A 17,347-nucleotide genomic window follows, 5' to 3' on the forward strand; every position below is an offset into this window, starting at 1 on the left:
CACATGACACACTCTGGGAATTTCTACATTACAGCTTTCATCACACTGTAGTTTACTGTCAGTATGTGTTTAGTTTTCTGTCTTTCCGACCGAAGTATAAACTCTAAGAAGGAAGGGTCTTGTGTCTATCTTATACACCAGTGTTTAGTATACTGTCTTTCCCACCCCATAGGAATGACAAAGATACTCTCCTTGACCAAATTCAGCATGCCTTCTAGCAGTTTAAGGTCATGTCCCTAGAATGACTCCAGTCCTCCTTAAAAATGCCTGCCCTGAGAAAGCTCAACACTGCCAGGAGAATTTGTTTGTTCCAGCCAAAACTTGGTGCTAGGCATATAGGGCCCTGAGCTCCCCTTCAGTGTAGTTATTTTAGAAAACTTGCAATTATAAATCCCTTATAATTTTGAGATGCAAATCTGCCACACAGAACTGTCTTCTCAAGGCCCATCTCCTCCCAGCCTGGTGGTGTATTGCTCTAACTTGTATAACTGCCTATCATAAAGATAGGAGAAGTTTGTTTCTCCTCCAGATAAGTGCCAATTAACAAGCCCAGGTGGTCTAGTCACATGGACCAACACCCTTGGCACCTCTCAGTGCTTTTCCCTTAGCACTCCAGTCTTTAAAAAGTCTCCAGTCTTTTGTTTTGGGGAAGTTCAGTTCAATTCACGATGTACCCTCTTTCCTGTTGTAATAGTTGTTACTGAGTAAAATCTATCCTTACTGCTTTAGCCAGTGTCTGGCTTTGTTTATCTCTGACAGTAAGCACACTAAATAGTTACTGAATTAAACAGGTTCTACACAGGAGTGTGAACAGCTGCGGGGAAGGAGTTTCATTATTTCAAAGCTTCTTTCGGGGTCTGTCTTCCTCTCCCACTCTCCAAAAAGCTACTTATCTGTTATTTTTTATTTCATAATCTCTAACTACATGAAAGATGACAATTACATCCAAATCACCCACAGTGCATTTCGGGATTCAACTAATCAGATTACTGCAGACAGATATAGAAAGCTATTTTAACCTCTAAATTTCAATTCCCCGGATCCTCTTTTAAACACGGCTTAAAAACTTCAAAAATTTTTGCCATTTCTATTTCTGGGCCAACAAAAAGAGTTCAGTTCAGTCCAGAAAGACGCGTGGGCGGGCTGGATGTGAGTGCGAGCGTGGGTGAACCGGGCTCAGCTTTGGCTACAAATGGCTCACACACCACTTCTTCCCTCCCAACGCGGGTAGCACTCTGCTGTCTGCTCCTGCAGGCTTCCGCTGTTCCTTCAAAATTTTTGCCAGTTACACTCTCCTGTGCGTACTTTTAGGAAGCCCAGTACGCCCCACGCAATCCGTGACCCTCAGCGTCAGCTCGCGCCTAGATTCAGAGCCAGCGGCACTGCCACTCCCACACTCCAGCCCAAGCCTCGGCCCCGGCAGCACCTGGGAGTGTCACGTGCTAGGACTCGGGCTTGAAGCCAGCGCCGCCATGTTGGTTTCTGGCGGCGCTTTCCAGGGGAAGGGGAAGGCCGCAGACCAGCCTTCCGGCGTTCCGGGCTTTGTGCGCAAGTGCGGAAGTGTGTTGGCCCCGAGTGTGACCGGTTTCCGGCCGGTGGTGCTGCCCGGGCTGCCAGGAGACGTGTAACGGACGGTGGGCCGCAGCCATGGCCGAGAGGAAACCTAACGGGGGCGGCGGTGCCGCCAACACCTCCTCATCGGGCACTAACTTACTCTTTTCCTCCTCGGCCACGGAATTCAGCTTCAACGTGCCCTTCATCCCAGTCACCCAAGCCGCCGCTGCCTCGGCCTCCTTGCTCCTGCCCGGAGGTAGTAGGGAGAGGGGGATCTGGTGGGACGAGTGTGTGTGGGGAGGCGGGCGGGGGACGTGGGGCGACGAGGGTCGGATGGGAGGTTTTCCTTCTGTCTCGATCCGACTCTCTGGGTAGCTTGCCAGGGCCATCAGTGGCCAGGTTTGAGTGGCCCGGGGGCTTTGAGATATCGGAAGCGGGGTCCAGATCAGGAGGCTTGGTCTTCGTCCAAGGAACCCTCTGTTCCGAGGGCTGGACGCTCCACACTGGCACTGACATTACCCAGGTTTTTGTCGAACACCTATTGGTGTGCTAGGGAATGCAAAGAAATTAGTGCTTCTCAACTAGGATACGGTGGGATAGCTCCTAGGATAGACAGCTTCCCTTTCCTGGGATAGACATGTAATATTTGGAAAGTAGAGGTACAGAATGCAGTGCTCATCTTTCAAGACAGTGCTTCACTTTGTCTAAGAAGCTTTTTCTTGTTCTTCTTGCCCCCCACTCCTATGCTCACCCTAGCTCTTTCACTTATTTATTATTGTCTAGGGGTATTGCTTTTTAATGATTGTGTGGTATAACCCAGAGCATGGTATTTAGGAGCACAGACAGTGTTCCAGCCCTGGCTCTGCCATTAACTTGCTGTGTGACCTCAGGCACGTTACCTTACCTTTCTGTGCTTCAGTTTCCATATTTGTACAACCTCATAAGGCTGTTAAGGAGAAGTGAATTGATTTTTGTAAGGCACTGAGTGTAGTGTCTGGCACCTGGTGTAATATAAATGTTTGTGAAATCATATCTGCCTCTCTGTTTGGACTGTGGGCTTCTTGAAGTTTGTGGCTATTGCTAGAGTATGTGCTAGAAGAGTGGCTCACGTAGTCGGTAGATTTTAAGTTAACAAGGCAGTGAAATTAGAGGTGTGTTTCAGAAAGACTGGAGTTTTCTGAAATTGCCCCAGAGGAAATTGACTGTAGCAAGAGGGGTCAGTCTGGAGGCCACTGGGAGTCAGGTACGAGTGGATGGCCCCCTAGCCCTCCCCAGCCGTATTGGGTATGAAGAGCAGGGGTGAGAGGTGAGAGGTTTTTTTAGTCTATAAATTGTTGTGACTTAGTGACTCACTGGAGGCCATACTGTCAGCTCTGTCAACACACTTCTCTTCATTCAGTTTTAGCCCAAAGACCTAGCTCCCTAACTGGCATATAATGGATACTGTGTACATATTTCTTGAATGAGTGTCTGAATGATTAAATGAAGGGATTGAGAAATTAAGGGGTGGGGGGAGGAAGGAGGCGTCTAAGAGACAATGTTTTGATTTGAGTGTCTGGATGGATGTTGGCAAACATCTGTTGAGATAGTGTAGTGTAGTAAAAGGAGCACATGAAGGGACATGGTTAAGATGATAAATTCATTTTCAGGCTTACTAAGTTTGAGGTGTATGTGGCTGAGTCTGCCAAAAGTGTTGAGGAAGCATTTGGGTAATAGGTTCTGGAACACCTGAGAACAGTCTCGGTTTGAGACAGAGTTGGGAGTGTCATAAGTGTACAAGTGCTCATTAAAGTTGTAGGTGTCTTTACCAAATGTGTCCACATGTAATTAGAAAGTGCCCCTGACGTGAGCTGGCAGCACGTTGGGATCAGCATTTCATTTACAATTGATGCTAATCAGAGAATTTCTTGGATCACGTTGATCCCAAGTTGTCTTAAAAGACGAAGGATACCACGGAGGCTTTCTCCATTCCATGTTTTTAGTTGTTGAGAGATGAACTGAGAAATACAGACAGGTTAGGTCCAGGCAGCTGAAAAGAGAGAGTGAGAACTGGAAATATATCCAAGAAGGAGATTAGAACCAGCACACAGAGGGCTTTGTGCAGGAGGTGATACTTTATTTTTAGTTACAAAGAAACAACTGAGGGGAGTATTTTGAATATTGGAGTATTTTAGTTAAATTGATGTGTGAGAAATATAGTGGGAACAACCTAGAAGCTCAAGCCAGAATCTCTGTGAGCCCGGTGGCCTCCTTCAGCAGAGGTCAAAAAGGATCCTGGAGCTTGAAAGTCCACTTTGGGGCAAGGATCACAGCGTGCTTTGTGCTGGGTGTGGGTCCTCTGTTGGGCTCCGTGCCTCCCGCAGCAGGAGGTAAGAGGGAATGAGACTGGAGAAGGAAAAGATTAGGAAGAGGAAAGTTTCTCCAAACTAAGGGCTATAAAAAACTTAATAAGGAGAAGTAGGCTGGACTTTTGAGGCTGTGTAGAGGGAACATGCTTTTTTCTTTCTTTTTTTTTTTTTAAGATTTTATTTATTTGTCAGAGAGCGTGCATAAGCAGGGGGGAGCGGCAGGCAGAGAGGGAGGGAAAAGCAGACTCCCTGCTGAGCAGGGAGCCCGATGTGGGGCTCCCTGCCAGGACCCTGGGATCTGACCTGAGCTGAAGGCCAACCCAGGCATCCCAGGGAACATGCTTTTATTTTACAGCTTGGTTGCAGAAGAGAGGATAATTTGAGGTTGATAATACCTGCAGTGAAGATCATTTTTGGCAAGGGAAGTAAAGAGAACTTCCTTTGGTTAGAAAATGACTTTTCTCATGATTTGGCATTCTCTAATGACTAGTTATCTGGATGTGATACTATGTGATTTTAGGGATGGCAATTAATGGTTGACCTACTTTGCCTTGGGAATACAAATACCACATGTTCATTTGTACAATGAATGCCTTGTAGGTAAGAGCCCTGACACACACCCTTCTTGTCAACAGAGTCATATCTGTACTTAAGTTTCTTATTACTGTAGAAATAGAATTATGTGTAATTTGGTAGTGGAATAATATTTGAATTATTTTTTACCAGGAAAAAGTTCAAAATGAAATGTAAAAATGGTAGATACAAATTTTGTTTCTATTTTTGAAAACATTCTTGTAGAAATAGGTGTAATCTATGTATATTTACAAAATAAATACTTAACTATTTGTATTTATTCAAAAAACATAAAAGGTCGTGTGCCAAAATGTTAACAGTGATTGTCTCTGGGAGGTGGGCTTACGAATGAATTCTCATTTTTCCCTCCTTTTGTTGTTTCTTATCCATATTTTCTGGTTTTTCATTTCAAAGAAAAAAAAAGGTTTTCACCTTTTTTTCTGTAATGCAGAAATAGGACAAGAAAACAAGAGGTGCAGTTGCTAGATCTGCCATATAGGATCCTATCTGCAGAGCAATAGACTATCCTTTAAACCGTTTGCTCTCCCCTTCCCTTTCAGAGGATTCCACAGATGTTGGTGAGGAGGACAGCTTTCTCGGTCAGACTTCTGCTCACACGTCTACCCCACAGACATTTAGTTACTTCTCTCAGGTATCAAGCAGTAGTGATCCTTTTGGGAATATTGGACAGTCACCATTAACAACAGTGGCAGCGTCAGCTGGACACTCAGCATTCTCCAAGTCCCCAGCTGACCTCCCTTTTACAACTGGATCCCAAGATGTGTTGAATGCATGTTCACCACCCATTTCGAAGACTCAGTATGGTGCTCCACCTTCTTCACAGATGGGAATGAATACTTACCTGCCTTCTCAGCCGAGTAGTCTCCCTCCTTCCAATTTTGGGAGCCCACCACAGGGAACACCACAACAAGGACACAATCCATATCGTCATACTCCTGTGAGCAGCAGGGCCAATCCTTATATTGCACCACCACAGCTGCAACAGTGCCAAACACCAGGCCATCCCGCCCATCCTCCCCACCCTGGGCCCCCTGTTCAGATGTACCAGATGCCTGGAGGATCTTTGCCACCGGTATGAGACATGTTTTTATATCCTAGCTATTCACTCTGATTTTTTATCTCTCTGTCATCTTAGCCTATGTTTTTAAAAACACTGCACTTTTAATAATCAATGTGATGAAAAAAAAACTAAAAAAAAAAAAAAGATTAACATAACATAATAAAAAAATAACTAAAAAAATATAATCACTGTGATGACAAATTATTTTCAGAGGCCCTTCTTTGTAAGCTACATGCTTTGAAGTAAACATTCTTTCAAAGGTAGCTCATCAAATGGTTCATATATTAGTTTATATTATCAGTTTATGGGAGTAGTACTTGATTTTTTTTTTTTTAGTAGTACTTGATTTTAATGAGTTAACTACATGTCAATATTTCCAGATTTTAGTGTAAGATATCAATAATAAATGTCATCTGGAGATATGTGAGAGTTGAAGCATTTATTAACAGACTGCCAGCTTCTCATTTTTTAATTATCCTACTCAATCAAAATACTCAATTACAGGGACTAAAATTGATTACTCCAATAATTTCTTTTATTTACATTATGAAGTTTGGGTCTAGACAGTCAAACTCTATCTCAGGAGGGTGATGGAACAACATTTGCATTGGGTAAAGTTTATGAAATTCCCTATGCTCTTTTCCCAGCTAATTGTTCAACTGACTTCCACAGGGAAATCAACTGAATCAAAAAAAGGGAAATGATTAAAAGGAAGAATTAAGAACCCCACCCAGTGTGGCAGGGATAGTGGTATTATAGTCAGGGTATAACCTCACTTCTCTCTTAGGGATAGAGAATGGGCTCTGTTTTATTGTTTAATTTAAATCCTATCAACATACAAACTCTTGATAATGTTAGGTTTCAGCATATTGGAATGTAAACGGAATCACAGTGTGCAGTATAGTTAACATACTAGTTTGCTGATTAAATTTTTGAAAAGGTATCTAATTAAGAATTTTAAAAGTGGTAATTTCAGACTTAAAGTTGCAGGGGTGCCTGGGTGGCTCAGGCAGTTAAGCGTCTAACTCTTGATCTCAGCTAAGGTCTTTATCTCTGTGTCAGGAGTTCGAGCCCTTCATTGGGCTCTGCACTGGGCATGGAGCCTGCTTAAAAAAGAGAAAGTTGCAAAAATAAAAATAGCACAAACAGCACCCCAGTACCCTTATCCCATATTTATCCGTCATTAACATCTTACCCTGTTCTGTCACTTGTGCATGTGTGCACTCACATGCATTTGGGCACCCTCTCTCTCCTCACCACGTATGTGTGCAGTTGTTTTGGGAAACACTTGGTCAGTTGAATACCTGATGACTCTTTACTCCTAAATATTTTCCTGCATATTTCCTTTATTTTATTTTATTTTATTTTTAAGATTTTATTTATATATTTGACAGAGAGCAAGAGAGAGAGCCCAAGCCAGGTCGGGGGGAGAGGCAGAGGGAGAAGCAGACTCCCTGCTGAGCAGGGAGCCCAATGTGGGGCTTGATCCGAGGACCCTGAGATCATGACCTGAGCCGAAGGCAGCCGCTCAACTGACTGAGCCACTCAGGCGCCCCTTGTGCATATTTCCTAAGAATAAGAAAGTTCTTTCACATAACCACAGTACAGTTAACACCTTGGTAACTTTAACATTGATACATTCCAAAATGATTTTCAATTAAAAAATTTTAAAATAATTGTATTTTGATTTTAAAAGTATTTCTAGTACAGAAAATTTAAAATATGCAGAATAGTCAAATGATTAAAAATTGTCCCTCGGTAACCGCTCTTTTCATTTTGTTATATGTCTTTGTTAAATTTTTTCTAGACAGACATTTCTGTGAACCTTTTTTAGATGGTAAGATTTTTTCTAAAACATTTTAATGGCTCTAGAGAATTCTAGCATTTAGGTAACATAATTTATTTAATCAGGTCTCAGTTAGACATTTAGATTGTGTCCAGTGATTTTCTATTATAAATGACCTTTTGTACACATCTTTGTAGGTAAATTTTTGTTTCTTAATTACATCTTTAGGATGAGTTCTTAGAAATGGAATGGCCAGGTCAAGGGATGTGCAAGTTTTAAAGATTAACTAAATCATAGAAGACATACTGCTAGATTGATTTCTGTGAAGGTGCTAGTTTACTTTGCCATCAGTTTGAGAAAGCCCAGTTTACTTTTAAGACGGATGTTGAATTTTGTTAGATTTTTAAAAAATTTTAGTTGCTTTAAGGCCTAGTTATTAAACTAAACAGTTGTCTAGAAATACATGTAGGATAATCATTATTAATGTCACTTTGCATCTGAGGCATATGTGGAATTGTTTTTTTGGACAGACATCATAGTCCTCTAACTTTTTTGTGTCCTCCAGATTCCTCCTTCAGTGCCATCAGGGTTGACCCCTCCAACGCAACAGCAGGCCCTTGCTAGACCTGCAGGTCCCTCTGTGCAAGTGCCACCTCCTTTTCTACTTCAAAACCAATACGAACCTGTTCAGCCCCACTGGTTTTACTGCAAGGAGGTAGAATACAAACAACTATGGATGCCTTTCAGTATGTTTGACTCTTTGAATCTTGAAGAAATCTATAATTCAGGTAAGTACTAATCATGCATCGTTTGTATCTGATTTTAGGAAGAGAAGAAATAAAGAGTATTTATCCATGGCTTACTTTTTGTGAATGTCAAATTCCTTAGGCCTTGTAGACTTCACCAAGACTCTGCACCTTAAGACAGTGATACTAACGTAAGTCCTGAGTTATTTGAGCAAGGTGTTTAAAGAAATGTTTTAATAATTTTCTTCTTTGCTTAATGGTGTTTTAAGTTAGCGAAATAGAGTAGTTCATATAATGTGGGTGTCAATTTTTCTATTTCCCTTATTCATTTGTAGCTAATGGGCACTTATAAAATATCTTCTTTGGAACTCTTGTTCCCGAAGATGCTCTGAAAAGTGTTCTGTGGTCAGGTGAGTTTTGGAAGTGATTTAATCCCATTCACCTTTTGAGATAGACAGTGCACTGTAGTGTCTTAAGCCTCTGAGAATTAGAGTATAGAAATATGTGTTTGTATTTATCCTGATGGTATTTCTTTTCCTTTTCTTTTTTTTAAGATTTTATTTATTTGTCGGAGAGAGGGAGAGCGCGCTTGCACATATAACCAGGGGGAGTGGGAGGGAGAGGGAGAAGTAGGCTCCCCACTGAGCAAGGAGCCTGATGCGGGACTCATCCCAGGACCCTGGGATCCTGACTTGAGCTGAAGGCAGATGCTTAACTGACTGCGCCACCCAGGCATCCCTACCCTGATGATATTTCATCATGGCACTTAAAAATCACTTGTTCGTACTGCCTAGAAATATACTTTATGGAGCATTGCTGCTTTGATTAAAAAAAGTAAACATCAGTTATTTGAATTATGATTTTTTTAAATGGTCATTTTTTTTTAAGATTTTATTTGAGAGAGAGAGAGCGTGTGCACACATGAGCAGGGGGAAGGGGCAGAGGGAGAGGGATAAGCAGACTCCCCACTGAGCAAGGAGCCTGATGCAGTGCTCAGTCCTGGGACCCTGGGATCATGACCTGAGCTGAAGGCAGACGCTTAACTGACTGAGCCACCCAGGAGCCCCTTAAATGATTATGTTTTAAAACTTTGTTCTGGCTGTTTTTTCTTCACTTAAGAAGAGTCCTAATTTTGAGCAGCACAAATTAATCTTAAAATTCTATTTTTAAACAAAAATGAATTTAGTTCTTTGTCTTTTAGGATCATCCAGTCACCATATTCATTATTTATTACTTTTAAACATGCCTTGTTACTATTGGGTTAAAATGTGGACTTTGTGCTCCAGTCCAGCCAGACCCTGAGAGCGTGGTTCTAGGCACGGATGGAGGGCGCTATGACGTGTATCTCTATGACCGAGTGAGGAAGGCTGTGTACTGGGAGGAGGAGCCCGCTGAAGTGAGACGCTGTACTTGGTTTTATAAAGGTGACACAGACAGCAGATTTATTCCCTATACCGAGGAGTTCAGTGAAAAACTAGAGGTATGTGGGCTTTATTCCTTTACCTGTTTCTTTAAAAAACATAGGCCCTGTGTATATCGGAGCCCCGTATAACACCACTCACAATGGAGCCGACTTTATTTTTCTAAAGAATTATTTATTTTAGAGGGAAAGAGAGAGCGCGTGCACGCATGCGTGTGGGAAAGAATCTCAAGCTGAGCGCGGGGCCCGACTTGGGGCTTGATCCCAGAACCCTGAGATCATGACCTGAACTGAAGTCATGAAATAGTTGCTTAACCAACTGAGCCACCCAGGCGCCCTGAGAGCCAGCTTTATAAGAGCCTGTTTTGATCCTTTCACAAAGAGGATTGCTTTCTAAGTGGTGCCATTGTTCATGAGATGATAATCGTGGCCTCCGTGTCTGAAGGTAGACTGTTTTTTGGGGACATATCACAAATCTAAAAAGGTACTTTAGCAAACCTTCAAATCATCTTAGTCTGCTGGGATCTGTTGTTAACAGCACATTCCAAGCCTATGGATGCTTTTCAAATTACTGTTCAGTAAAAGGCTTGAGATTAACCTCTGATTTTTGAAAAATAAATAGAAAACAGAATAGGAACAAATGTCTCAAGACTTATTAGCCATTCTAAAACTGCTGGGTAAAGTTTTATATACTTGTGTTAATTTCTTATGATTACTCTACTTTTGGTTGAATTAAATGTTTGAAATAAGTTAAATGAATTCAATTTGCATACATGGAAATGAGATACAGAACACTGTAGTTACTGTTGTTTAATGTTGCAGTTATTAAAACTTGGATAACCAGTGCTAACAGAAAACATTAAAACAATACTATGTTACCGGTGAAAGGGGCCTTTAAAATGTTAACTTTCCCTAGTTCATATTTTGAATAGCTTCAAGTAAGGACTGGACCTTATGTTTTGTTTAGGAGCTGACAGTCAAGTTTAACAGCTAACTATTAATTACTAAATTTCTTTTGTGCTCGGAGAACATAATATTTAATAGAGAAAAAAATTAAGTCAAATCATGTCATCCTTTCAAATTGAACCTCTACATTTAAAAAATATTTTCTTAGACAATTATCTATCTGTATATGTATTTTTCTAACATTTATAATAGTACAGAGTTTTTGTAGTATACTTTGCTTTTTTTAAAAAAATATAAATGCATTTTTAAGAAAGATTTTATTTATTTGAGAGAGAGAGAGAGAGAGAAAGCATGAGCAGGGGGAGGGACAGAGGGAGAAGCAGACTCCCTGCTGATCAGGGAGCCTGACGTGGGACTTGTTCCCAGGACCCCAAGATCATGACCTGAGCCGAAGGCAGATGCTTTACCTACTGAGCCACCCAGGCGCCCCTGTAAATGCATTTCTTAGGTATTACCAATTGTACTTGTTCTGGAAACAACTAATCTCTATAGTAGTGACTATGAAATATAATTTTATAACCAAATCGACACTGAAAGGTAAGTGTTGGCCTAAAGTAGGACAGTGGGGAAGGTAATTTGGAAAAGAAGCTTGTTGAGAGCACAGGCTTCAAATTTTTTTCATTTCAACCTATTAAGGAATACATTTGACATTGAAATTTAGTACACACATTTTATACATATACACACAAACATATATTTAATTATTAGAAATAGTGGTGTGTGGTAACTGACTCTCTGGGGAATAAAAGCCCCTGATTTATAGCATTTGCTGATTTCCATGATATAAGTACTCCCTCCATGGCCAATTTTAAGCTATCAACAGGATGTTACTAGACACAGTTGGGAAGAGTTGTGATGTGCGCTCGTGAGCTGGCGTGGGCCTGCTCTCACACACCACTGAAAACAAAGGCCCGTGGAACACTACTTACACTTACCAGGTGCCACTCTGATATTTTTTATTTCATTTGAAACATTGATTTTATAGTTTATTACTAGTCATCACCCACAGTTTGAAAAATACTGATTTAGAACAGAGTCAGAACACAGTTAAGAAGAGCAAAGACTGAAAAGAAGGCATAAAATTAATTTTGTTCTTGGAAATATCATGTACAGGAGGCACGAGTCTCCTAAAATATAATTTTAGTTACTTGAATGAGGAAAAAAAATGTGTAAAGGAATGCTGGTATCTAAAATTAAGGATTGCTTAATTTTAGACTGAAATTATTAAGCAAATGTATACCATAATTTTTGGTATCTTTGGTAGGACCCTACTGAAGGTATAACATCCCAAGTTTAGTCCTATTATTTTGAAGCTAAGGCACATAGTCTAAGTATAAAGTCTAAGCAGTATCTGAAAGTATTCACTTTATCTCAACTGTATTTGGTTATAAATGGATGACACAGGCTTTGTGGGTGGGATAGCTGTCCACGTACTGACCATCTCAACAGCACACGACTGTTCTTAATCTAGGGAGATCTTAGCTCCTCTTCAGCATCTTTCATGATGCTTAGACCAGATCAGGGAAGATGCAGAAGAGGCTAGGAAATGAGAAAGCGAACGAGAAGAAGAGAAGCAGACATATTTCTCAATATTGTGTAGGTGATCCCGTACTATCAGAGCACTGAGACAAAACAGGAGAGTTGGAAACAGAAAACACCTTCTATTTGATGATGACATGATTATGTACATAGGAAGTCAGGAGAACTTTCAGAAATACCATTAGCACTGCAAGTCTGTGGATATAAAATCAACATATACCAATTAATGGCATTCCTGTATAATAGAAATAACTAACTAGCGGGGGGGTGCCTGGCTGGCCCAGTTGGTAGAGTATGTGACTCTTGATCTCAGGGTCATGAGTTTGAGCCCCCCGTTGGGCATGGAGCCTACATTAAAAAAAAAAAAAAATAGAGAAATAACTAGCACCCATAATAAAAAAGAGATGCTATTTGTAACACTAACAAAACTATAGGCTAAGTAGCAAAAAGTCTGACAGATACCTATATGAACTTGTGGAGGAAAACTATAAAACAGAATTGAAGGAAATAAAAGATGATCTCAAGAAATGGAGCTAAATATGTTCACGATGCACAGTTTTCTGTTCTTCCCAAATTATTTTATAAATTTTATGTAATCCCAATCAAAATTACATTGGGTTTTTAAGGTACAATGTGCAAACTGCTCCTGAATTTTATATGGAGGGTCAAAGTGTCAAGAATAACCAAGATCCTTTAGAAGAATGGCATGTGGAAACTTGCTGTACCAGACAACATTTATTCTAAAGCTATGGGTTGAAAGGGAATATGAAAAAGTGCAAATAATTCTTAAGATGGTGAAACTTTTCTTTCTTTAAACATTTTTATTTGTAATCTTGCTTTTATTTTTTTATTTTTTATTTTTATTTTTTTAAAGATTTTATTTCTTTATTTGACAGAGAGAGACATAGCAAGAGAGGGATCACAAGCAGAGGGAGTGGGAGAGGGAGAAGCAGGCTTCCCGCTGAGCAGGGAGCCCGATGCGGGGCTTGATCCCAGGACCCTGGGACCATGATCTGAGCTAAAGGCAGACGCTTAATGACTGAGCCACCCAGGCGCCCCTGTAATCTTGCTTTTAAAAGTTATAAATAAATATGGTAAAAATTATAAAAAGACAAGTGAGGAAGAGTCAAAGGGATAGAGACTGACGGAGAGGAATCATTAATCAATCACTGTCCGGGAGACAAAAAGAAACTCGTCTATTTTGACACGATTGTCAAATAATCATTGTTATTAATTTTTACTTTTTAATTTATTTTTATTTTTCTTAAAGATTTTATTTATTTATTTATTTGACAGAGAGAGAGACATCGAGAGAGGGAACACAAGCAGGGGAAGTGAGAGAGGGAGAAGCAGGCTTCCTGCTGAGCAAGGCTCGATCCCAGGACCCTGGGACCATGACCCTAGCCAAAGGCAGATGCTTAACTGATCGAGCCACCCAGGCGCCCCTCAGCAGTCATGTCTTTGGAGTCAGAAAGTTGAGGGTGGGAGTGAACTGCAGTTCTTCCGTTGCAGCTTGACAGTGTAATCTCATGCAGCTGTGAACTTAAAATGTCTACTGAGGGTTGAATTGTGTCCTTTCTAGCCTCCAAAAAATATGTTGAACCTCTGGTGCCTCCGAATGTGATCTTACCTGGAAATAGGATGCTTGCAGATACGATTAAGATGCGATCATTCTGGAGAAGGGTGGGCCCTTAATCCAGTATGACTTGATGTCAGACCATGTAAAAATAGAGAATGGGAGCATTGCATCTGTAAGCCAAAGGACACTAAAGATTGCTGGTAAACCACCAGAAGCTAGGAAGAGGCAAGGAAGGAGTTCCCTGTAGGTTTCTGAGGGACATGGCCTGCTGACATTTGACTTCAGACTTCTAGCCTCCAGAACTGTGAGACAATACATTTGTTTGTAAAGCCATTCAGTTCGTGGTACTTTGTTACCACAGCCCTAGGAAACTAATAGGCTGTGTAAACGTTTGTTTTCTCCTCTATGTAATGGGGATAATCTTATTTAGGAGTGATTGAGAGTAACTAATTAAATGAGGTAATGTATATAAAGGGACTGACAAGTGTGGTAATTAATTAGTAAATGAGAGCCTCTATTACATTATTTTTATTATCATCGTAGTTATACTTTTGTTCCACACTTTCTCAATGTGGTATAAATTTATCTTACTGGATTGTATGTTTCCATTATTTTAGGCTGAATATAAAAAAGCAGTAACCACGAATCAGTGGCACCGTAGGTTAGAGTTCCCGAGTGGAGAGACAATCGTTATGCACAATCCAAAGGTAATGTTATAGTTTAAGATACTAAAATGTTAGGTTCATTTTAATAATTATTTTGCTGAGTGTGGTTGATAAATGTTCATTTTAATTAACTGCTGTAGGGATGTATTTATAAGAGGTGCATTGTTTTTAAAAGCTTACTGTAGTTTGTTCACATTGATCATAGAAACAAAAATAAAATGTAATTTTTCTCATGAAGTTTCTGCTTAGGGCAGCATGTTAGCTGAAGCCTAGTATGCACCATTGAAGTTATTTGATAAACGTTTGCACTCGATCAGAGGTTGGCAGGCTTTTTCTGTCAGGGGCTTGAGAGTAGATATTTAATTGTTCGTAGGCTGTGTGATCTCTGTTGCAGCTCTCAGCTCTGCCTGTGTAGCCTGAAAGCAGCTGCAGGTACTATATGAACCAGTAGGTGTGTCTGTTGTGGTAAAACTTTATTTATAAAGGTGGTAGCTCAGATTTGGCTCACAGGCCATAGTTTGTCCACCCTGCCCTTGATGGTGGTTTGTTTCAACTTTTAAAAATATGTCTTTCCTTTTCTTATTTGTATTGTCTCCATGAACTTGTTTTTTTTAAGATATTAGAGGTGTTCTTTCATTTACCATAGTTAATCCCTCTGAGTTCCAGGTTCCTCACCTGTAGTAAGTACCTCCCAGGGTCATATTTTAGATAAAATGAAGTAATTTATACAAAAACATCCAGCATAGTGCTTGGCATATGGTAATTTTTCAGAACATAGGGTATTTATTTTAAGAGAAGTGTACAAGAAAACAAAAATAATTTTACTTTCATCACTTCTGTAGTCCTTATTGATATTGAAATAAAATAAAAACATTTATATGCCAACAAAATTTGAACAGTATAAAAAGGTGTCAAATCAAAAATAAAAGCCTCTTACCTCTGCATTTTCCATTTCTCCTGATGGTAACTATTCTTAACTTTTGTTTTTCATTTGTTTTTGATGCAAACACAGAAATTTTGCATACCATCTTGCATGCCTCCTTTTTTTTTTTAAAGAAAAATTTCTGGGTAACATAAGACTAAATTTAGTTGATTTAACAGAATATATGTTTTCCTAAAAAATGGTGGGTAAATCAGTTTTTGGAATTGAAATTGAATTTGTAAATTAATTGGGAATCTTGCTATTTAAAGAATTATGCCTAAAATATTTTTCTAAGATGAAGATTCCTCCGTTCTAGGTAATTTTTCTTAATTTCTTATATGTAAATCTGGATTTTTATGTTACATTTTTAAAATCAAGGTGTACTACTTCTGATTTAGTTGTAGTATTTTCCAGTATAAACATTGGAAATAATGGTATTGATTTGCCTAATTTTAATGGTTAATGTGAACACTAGCAGGACTGTTATAAAATTGTTTTGGGAGAACAATACTAGTACTTGATTTGTGAACTATTGATACTGTGAAGTAGTTTATTATGTATTGAAATAAATTATTTAGCCTGTAGTGGAAATGAACTTGGTCATGAGGTCTGTCATAATCCTTCTGTCGTGTCTTGAAGGTTATTGTTCAGTTCCAGCCTTCGTCAGTGCCAGATGAATGGGGAACCACACAAGATGGACAGACAAGGCCCAGGGTTGTAAAGCGTGGAATTGATGATAACCTTGATGAGATACCTGACGGTGTGTATAGTTTGTGTTCCAGTAAAGCTGTGTTCCAGTAAAGCTTTATAAAAGCCAGGCAGTGAGCAGGATTTGGCCTATTTGGCCAACCCCTGCTCCAGTGTATATGCTTTGGTTCTCCTGTTACACCATTGAAAATACAGATTTTGTTTTGACGATTACATACTTCATTTTTGTTTCATTGTCTTATGAAACTACAAATATAAATTAATGTTCTCATATTATGAATGTGAACAAAATAACCAGATAAAATAGCAGATTTAACTTGTAGTTGTTTCTGTATGCCAGAGTAAAATAATAGATTTAACTTGGTTTTCCTATATATAACTTGAAGATGTTCCAGTATGTAGAATATATATTATATAGGGAAAGGGAAGGATTTGGGGAAAATATTTTATTCATTCATTATTTATTTATTTAAGTAATCTCTACATCCAATGTGGAGCTTGAACTCACAACCCCAAGATCAAGAGTTGCATGCTCTTCCAACTGAGCCTACCAGGCGCCCTATTGGGGGAAATATTTTAATGTTTTATGTTGGCATATTGCTTCTCCATGTGGGGCTTAGTCTCCTGGGGAATTCTGAAGAAATCACAAAGGTTATGGAGCCTCAGTAGGTACAAAACTGCTGGTTATCATACGCTCATAGCCTCTGGGATCCCAGAGGTGTTGTGCTTCCTCCACCTCTTGGTCTAGTTCACTGTTATTTGGCAAGATGGACCTTGAGCTTTGTTCTTCTCATTTCATAGAGAATAATGAAGCTTATTAGCTTGGAAGGGTCTTAAATTTCTTTACCTAGTTTGTGATGACAAAAGGGATATTTAGAATATTGCTATTTAAATATGAAAACCCAAACAATTTTCCAGCTTGTATGTATGCATGTAGGCATGTATGTATTTCTTTTGTAGGGGAAATGCCTCGGGTTGATCATTTGGTGTTCATGGTACATGGTATTGGACCAGTGTGTGACTTGCGCTTTAGAAGCATTATTGAATGTGGTAAGTATTAGTCATTTTATTTCATGGAATGAATTGAGAAGTAATAGAAGAACTTCTAAATGTTCATTTTTAAGATAGTTTCCAGATGTTTACTACTGGCTGAGGAATTGTAAGAGGAGATTTAAATGGTCACCGGGAAATAATTTATACTTGTTTTGCTCTTATGATGTATGTAACTCATAAAATCCTAGACTGAAGGATTAGAAGGAATCTTGGAAATAATTTAGCTTTTCTGACAGACAACCTCTGCCTAGGCACTTGCGGCAACTAGGTATACCTGTGCATTGAACTGATTTAAAGTGAATTAGTTGAAAGAAGTTGTTTAATGGAACAATGAATGTGCCTGGTTTACTTAAATTTTTGAAGTTTTATTTTTAATTTATTTTTATATCTGTATAATAATAGTTCAT

At 39.5% G+C, this 17,347-nt stretch overlaps 1 protein-coding gene across 3 annotated transcripts in view; it reads left to right on the top strand.

The window, feature by feature from the left end:
- Positions 1–1,576: 1,576 nt before the first annotated feature.
- The window catches only part of SEC23IP (SEC23 interacting protein), a 41,731-nt gene continuing 25,960 nt past the window's right edge, over positions 1,577–17,347 (top strand). For all 3 annotated transcript variants that reach the window (XM_032423303.1, XM_032423301.1, XM_032423302.1), the window contains exons 1-7: positions 1,577–1,810; positions 5,036–5,568; positions 7,908–8,130; positions 9,375–9,568; positions 14,210–14,299; positions 15,819–15,939; positions 16,848–16,937. In XM_032423303.1, coding sequence (XP_032279194.1) covers positions 1,648–1,810; positions 5,036–5,568; positions 7,908–8,130; positions 9,375–9,568; positions 14,210–14,299; positions 15,819–15,939; positions 16,848–16,937 — 1,414 coding nt within the window. In that variant the 5' untranslated portion in view covers positions 1,577–1,647. The remainder of the gene's footprint in view (positions 1,811–5,035; positions 5,569–7,907; positions 8,131–9,374; positions 9,569–14,209; positions 14,300–15,818; positions 15,940–16,847; positions 16,938–17,347) is intronic.

Source organism: Phoca vitulina, unplaced genomic scaffold, assembly GCF_004348235.1.
Source record: "Phoca vitulina isolate PV1807 unplaced genomic scaffold, GSC_HSeal_1.0 scaffold28, whole genome shotgun sequence".
In the NCBI taxonomy this organism is placed as follows: Eukaryota; Metazoa; Chordata; class Mammalia; order Carnivora; family Phocidae; genus Phoca; species Phoca vitulina.